The 7,023-nt window shown below is 35.4% G+C and overlaps 1 protein-coding gene across 4 annotated transcripts in view; it reads right to left on the reverse strand.

Annotated features, from left to right (window-relative positions):
• Positions 1–7,023, reverse strand: part of Trappc13 (trafficking protein particle complex subunit 13) — a 36,533-nt gene that overhangs the window by 7,758 nt on the left and 21,752 nt on the right. For 2 of the 4 annotated variants that reach the window (XM_055601893.1, XM_055601892.1), the window contains exons 6-8: positions 3,980–4,052; positions 3,428–3,472; positions 1,366–1,383 (exon numbers count right to left, since the gene is read on the reverse strand). In XM_055601893.1, the coding sequence (XP_055457868.1) occupies positions 1,366–1,383; positions 3,428–3,472; positions 3,980–4,052 (136 nt within the window). The remainder of the gene's footprint in view (positions 1–1,365; positions 1,384–3,427; positions 3,473–3,979; positions 4,053–7,023) is intronic. The other 2 variants (XM_055601895.1, XM_055601894.1) reach the window with 1 other exon arrangement.

A 7,023-nucleotide genomic window follows, 5' to 3' on the forward strand; every position in this document is an offset into this window, starting at 1 on the left:
TATGTGAATAGCCTGATGACATTTCATTTTCTAAAGCAGTCACACAGAAGTATTCTGTGGACTTTGACAAATTTCAAAATGACATAATTCATTTCAGTCAGTACATAACTTAAATATTCAATTCATGAAAGCTCTGAATTCCCTGTGTGTGTCTGTGATACATCCTTAATTTTATGTCTCTTGGTTCTGGGTTTCCTTTGGGTGACTAAAAATAAAAAAAAAAATTTATACAAAAGGTATTCAGAATTTACTTTTTTCCCCCAAAACGTTTCAGTTATAGAACTCAAAAATTAACTATGCCCCCAAATTGGGCAAGAATGAGCTTTTTAAATGCTGAAAAAAAAAAATGACAATCATGTAAAATATAATGAAGTTATAATTTAATGTGACTAAAGCAGATTGATTCTTTAGCCTTTTAGACATGTGCTCAAAAGAAAATAGTAGATGGATGTTTAAATCAACGCACCTTTTGTTGTTTGGTTTGGTTTCTTTGATTTTGAAACAGGGCACCTCTATTGGCTCTGGCTGTCCTGGAACTATACTGACAAGGTGGCCTCCAACTAACAGAGATCTCCCTGCTTCTGCCTCCCAAACACTGGTGATGAAAAGGTGTACACCACCACAGCTGGCTAAAATAATGTGCCATCTGCATGCATAGTTCCATTATGTTTTCTTAAGAAAATAAGTGAATATATCCCATAAATCCATTGCTCTTAAAATAACCAAAGGCCCACATTTCAAATTTTAAAATGCAATTCTCTGTATAAATTGGTGAACAGCTTAGATAAAATGAAAAGAAAGCAGCATAATGGAAAATCAAGTTAGTTTGAACAGTTAGTATCTGAAAAATCAGGACAAGATTTTAGTGCTAAGGCTGCAGATGCTGTTACTACACATGTAAAATAATAAGCAAATGATGTTTACTGTGCATAGAAAGTTGAAAATATGAACTCAGCCAATATGAGAAATTTGCTTTTGTTTTTTTGCTTGCTTTTATCAAAAGGCCAGGATTACCACTGTACATCTCAAAATGAATTTCAACTGTACAATCTATATAAGGAAGGAAAGATTATTGGATATTGAAATCCAAGGATAAAAGAGAATGAGATTATATATCTCTTCTAAAAACACACCCAAATAAACTAAAAGTAAGAATGCCATCATCTCAATGTGACAATTCAATCTTTAATCTTTAGACAAAAAATTTAAAAAGGATGCTCAAATTGTGTATTTTCTTTCTGAAGTCACAGATCTAGTATTCACAACTAACTGTTTTTCCACTATGTTTTATAGAGAGAGATTAATTAGGCAGAGTCAAAAAGGGGTGAGAAAAGCATATAAATTTATAATAAAAAATGAAATTACCACAGAACTGAGGTCACTCTAATGGAAAAATAAAAAAGAAAAATTAGAAAAATCAGAGTTAAATGTTAAAGAAAAAGAGTAACTTTAAAATAAAATGCATCTCTGCATTTTTTTTAACTTACTAAAGACAGCATTAGTAACCAAGGAAGTAAACAGGAAGCAACATACAGAAACATGACAAACTAATTTTCTAAAAGATGAAATCGCTACGGTTAAATGACAGTGGCGCGGAGAAGACTATGGCTGAATAGCTGACCAAGAACAAATGGCGAAGGGTGCACTGGGGCAGGGCCTGCCCGTTCTTCTTGCACACATTCTCTGCCCTTGCTGCCATTCTCCATTCCTAAGATGGAAGTACACTCCATTCCACATTAAGAATGGACTATCATAAAGCTTCTCTTGAATTTACCTAATCCTGGAATCCTTTCCTAGAGGATGATATTGGGTAATTAAAGTTACCATAGGTCATAATTTAGGAAATGCTGGGGTATACCATTCCAGACAATTCAATTTATTTTCTTATTATTGTTATTAGATTTCAGCCTACTAAGCATTACATAAATATATATTTAAAAGTAGATTAAATCCAATGTCAAATGACATCTCCTTCATCAAATGTATTGAGGGGAATAAGCTGTGCTGCTATGGACCTAGAGCATGGAAACATGTCATGGTCTGGGATATAGAAAGTTGCAGAGATTGTAGTTATATGTACACAGTTCCTCCACCAGGGTGAGGCTTGGGAAAACTCATTCTTTTGTTTCCGCACCTGACACAGGGCTTTGAACACAGCAGGTGACCAAACGTTTAACTCCTAGCTACTAATTTCTGCATCTTCCTACCAGACTTTCCTAGCTTAAGAATTAAAGCAAAAGTTTCACATTAGCATGATTAGAAACAGTATCAAAACATGCTTGACAAATACATGGCATTACATATCAGCTATTCCCAACCATGTGGTTTACTGCTTAAAATATACAATTGGATTCATGCAGTTGGCTCAACAGTTGTTTGTCTAACTTGTAATTTTGAGAAACTTTGAGACCATAGTGATTTTTTCAACTTTCTTTCTATTTTGATTTCCCAAAGTTTTTAGACTGCTCCAACTTTGCATACCATTGTTATTTTACGTACTGTTCTAGGTCGTTTTGTTAACACAATGCATTTCCTTTCTTTAATAAGTATTTACTCGCTCAGCAACTTTACTGTGACAGCTAAATAATTCTAGCAAAACAGTGTGAAATAAATAATTGCAAATTTCTGTTTATGAACTGGTTTTAGAGTAAAAGAGATATAATCCTCATGACAAACTACTGCATTTGAGTAATTCTTAACTGATCACAGTGATAAGCAGCTTTTCATGAACAGACTTCTCTTTTTTCATCAAGGCAAGATCTCACTAAGCATCTCAGGAGGACCTCTACCTCACTGTGCAGCTCAGGCTGTCTTCGCTCACTACGCGCCTGCATCTCAGCTATCTACAGTCCTGGAGGTTCTATGCAATTTCTGGGGGAAAATCCAAACAATAAAATCCTTTGTCTAAGGGCTCATCCTACTTAACTTTTCTCTAGGCTAAAGGGCAGATCATGTCCTACTCCTCAGGTTACTTCCTTCCTCAGTTTTGCCCAACAAAGCTCTCCCAGCAAGCTTTGAAGCCACTAGGCAGCAGCTCCAGCTGGTATGGCTTCAGCTGGTAAGTGGACTTCCCAGGGGGTCTTGCACTTCCCTTTGCAAGGACTGCGCCTACCGCTTGAATCAAGTAACATCCATAAAGCCACTGCAAATATTCAGCAGACTGCTAGTGTGTGACAGCACCACCACCACCATTATGTAGGATTGTAGGTCAGTTGTTTAAAAGGAGTGAGTATCCCAGAAAATCATTAGAGTAGAAATCAAGACATACTGATTATATAGGTTAAAACCAGCAGAACAAGGGACACTTTCAGCGAAATTCACTTCCTGATCACAAATACTTCAGTCATATCAGGAGTTTACTTCAACACGACAGGAATGTAACAGCTATGATTTTCAGTCAAGATCTTATTAAGTGCCTAACACTTACCTCTGCATTGTAAAACTTGGTTTTCACATCCAATGGTTTGAGAACCTAGTTAAAACAAAGTACAAAAATAAAAAAAAATCTGATTTGACTATTATTTGTTTTAAATCACAGGCTTTAATGACTCAAAACCATGTCTAATTTTAATTGTTAAAGGTTTTTTTTTTTTTTTAGTGTATATGAAATATTCCTCCCAAACAATCAATATTTTTATTTAAATTATTCTCTGGATATTTAATTCTATTTTCAATCATCTTGTTTGGGCTTTATATTCATTTTGTCCCATTTTACATATTTGTGTTGTATCATCAATGAAAAAAGATTTTATTTTTAAGTAAAATGCTTCATTTTATTGTAAAAACATTACATTGGTGATGATAATTTACATTTGAACTTAACTCTGTCTGACTTTTGAACCCTAGGTTATAAAATGAACCCACGGGTGAGCTATTTGATCTATTTAAAACTTGTTTTCCCCAGAAAAAGGGGAATAATTACACTACCTGGAAAAGAAAAGGCATTTGAAAACAACTTTATCTCTGTCGTATTCAATACCTGAAATTTGAAGAATTTTCTAAAATACATTTTTTCTCCACCCTGAGTTGTATAACTCACAGCACACACCAAGCTGAAACAAAGAAGATGTCTTAGTAGTCCGGAATCATTTCCCATCTTATTTCTTAATTATAAATCTAACACAATTCTACTTTTAAATGTAAAAAAAATTATGTCAACAATGTGAAACTTTGGCTAAATGGGATTACAGCAGGAAAAAAAGTTTTAGTATATATGGATATGAAAACACATGAACAAGAAAATTCTCTTTAAGAAAATAAGAATGGGGGATAGAACTAAGCGTTAAGACATATGAACTCTTTTTTTTTTTTTTTTTAAAGACATATGAACTCTTAACAAGAGCTAAGAGTGCCTACTGTCCAGCAGAGGATTTGAACTTGATTCTTCACTCACAGGACCTGTTCCACGCCAGGTTCTAGGGGATCTCACACTCTCTTCTGGTCTCCATTGGCCTCCTGCACACACCCGGTATACTAACCATATTTATATAGTCTCACACACACACACACACACACATAAAAAAAAAAGAAAGAAATAAAGAAAGATACCTATCCTTTTTAGAATAGGAACTCCAAATTCTTCCTTTGGAAGTAGAATATATTCCTGAAATAATTTCCAGAATAAGCATATGAATGAAGGGGAAAAGAGTTCATTTGAACATATGCATCTTAAAGGAAATGCAGGGATAGAATTAATATGTTACAATGGGGTTTTATGTACAAGTTTTAATCAAAAACTCTAGGGAATCTGGGTGTGATAGCACATGCCTTTAATCCCAGCACTTGGGAGGCAGAGGTTGAAGCAGTTGGATCTCTGTGTGTTCCAGGCCAGCCATGGATACACAGTAAGACCATGTCTTAAGGAAACAAAACCCACTAAAATAATTAAAATGTTGGTACAAAATACTTCTAATAACACCCTAAGATGATTAAATTGTTAATATACAAAGGGTTCTTCTAACTCAATCAGCAAAGTATCTCCTCACAAATCAAAATGTGAGGAGAAGAATACGGATCTGTAGTATGAAAAGATACATAGACATGTTACAGTCCAATAACTAGTTAATAAAAATGTGAAACAGTAAGTTACACACATAGTCAAAAATGCTAAAATAATAAGATAATACTTTTCAATCTACAAGGTTTGGCAAGAACGCCTCAGGTTGGTGTGAGGAATTCAGAAACAATCTTTTGGTTTAAAGCTGGGAGTGCTGATGCTAACCTTTAATTCCAGTACTCAGGGAAGCAGAGGCAAGCACAGTGCTTGAGCTTGAGGCCAACCTTGTCTACAAAGAGAATCCAGGACAAGGCTACTATACAGAGAAACCCTGTCTCAAAAAGCAGAAAACAAACAAACAGACAAACAAACAAAAGAATGTTTATGTAGTCCCATTGAACATCTACTTCCAATATTCATGGGCAATATTGGATGTTATTTTGTTGCTTTTAGTAGCAAAAACCCTGAAAATACACTGTAAACAAAGCACACTGGCCAAACATGTTAGAGGCAGGCATTCAGAAAATCAGGTTCTCAAGGGTGCTGACTGATGTAAAAAAAAGTTCACAGTGAACTGAAAAAGATAAAAGCTTGAGTAATATTTTATATATATTTGTTATACATATAAAACTACTAGGAAATATATTAATCTTTTCATAGCTCTATACAACTTGGTAACATTGGGAACTTAATTTCTACATTTACTGGTGCCTTAAGTTGGTAACACGGGCTAGAAAGAGAGTTGATCAAAACAATACCAGAGCTGGGTGTGGTGCCGTATGCCTCTAATATTAGTAGGGGAAGTGGAGGCTGGAGAATCATAAGCTAGAAGACAGCTTAGTTACATATTAGGTTTAAGAGCAACTTGACCAAACAGTGATAACTGCATCTCAGCACAACACTCCAAACCAACAAACGCACATACAAACAATAAAAACCCAAACCCATGTACGAGTGCGCACGCACACACACACACATACACACACACCAAACCCCAAACCCGCCACAATACTTGCCCTGGAAGTGTGCACAGGAGAAGTACTATAGCACCTACAGGTTGTGAGACTAGGATTGAGTTCTGTATCTTCTAAAGAACTACTCAGGAAGCTCAGCATCAGTGAAGATAAAGCACTGTTCTCTGGTATTTCCCTGGGACATACAGACTACACAGACTCATATGTTAATCCCATAGTAACTGTGAAGACACAAGATAGAAAACTGACAGGTTGTGAAAGCTATGGACAAAGGAAAGAAAGCTTCTTTGAGGAAGACATGCTATTTCTGAGATATGAGAAATTATATCAAATGCCTCAGGGAGTTAACACACTTCACACCACAGAATGAGTTTGGAGTTATCCACATGACTGTAGTGTAGAAAGAAAAGGAAGAATGACATAAGTAGTGAAATTATGATATAAAGTCAGAATTTGTCAAGCATATATAAAGTCAGAATCTCTAAATGCCAATGGGAGATTTCTCAAATGGCTAAGTGATTAATAAGTGGTGGGTCAGAAATTTGACTTCTAGGAAATTTTAATCCAAAGTTTAATCTCAGAGTATATGGTAAAAAGTACCTTCAGTAGAGCTGGTAAGAAATCATCTTATCAAATAATTAGGTACAAATTTGTATTTAAAATGCTGGCTGTATTCCATGCATTAGTGGATGCAATGAAAAGAAGCAAAATTAATGATGGAAGCAGAGAGAAGAATAATGAGAAATACTTTGAAGAGACAGTCAATTTCTGTGAAGTGATTGGCTTTAGGGGTGCCACAGGACCGTGAGAAACCTAAACAGTTTCAGAGGGCTGAAATGGTCTCTTCATTTCTGCCTGAAAGACAGTATTCACATTCAAATACATTCACAGACCAGGAATGCAAAACTTGAGACTTCCTTATACCTGTTTTCTTTGGTTCTCTACTTGAGTTGTCAAGGTAAGATGTGTGTATGTGTGTGTGATATATATGTGATATACATATCATACACACACACACACACACACACACACACACACACACACACACACACA

This window comes from Psammomys obesus, unplaced genomic scaffold (assembly GCF_907164565.1).
Source record: "Psammomys obesus unplaced genomic scaffold, mPsaObe1.curated_primary_1811, whole genome shotgun sequence".
NCBI classification, from domain to species: domain Eukaryota; kingdom Metazoa; phylum Chordata; class Mammalia; order Rodentia; family Muridae; genus Psammomys; species Psammomys obesus.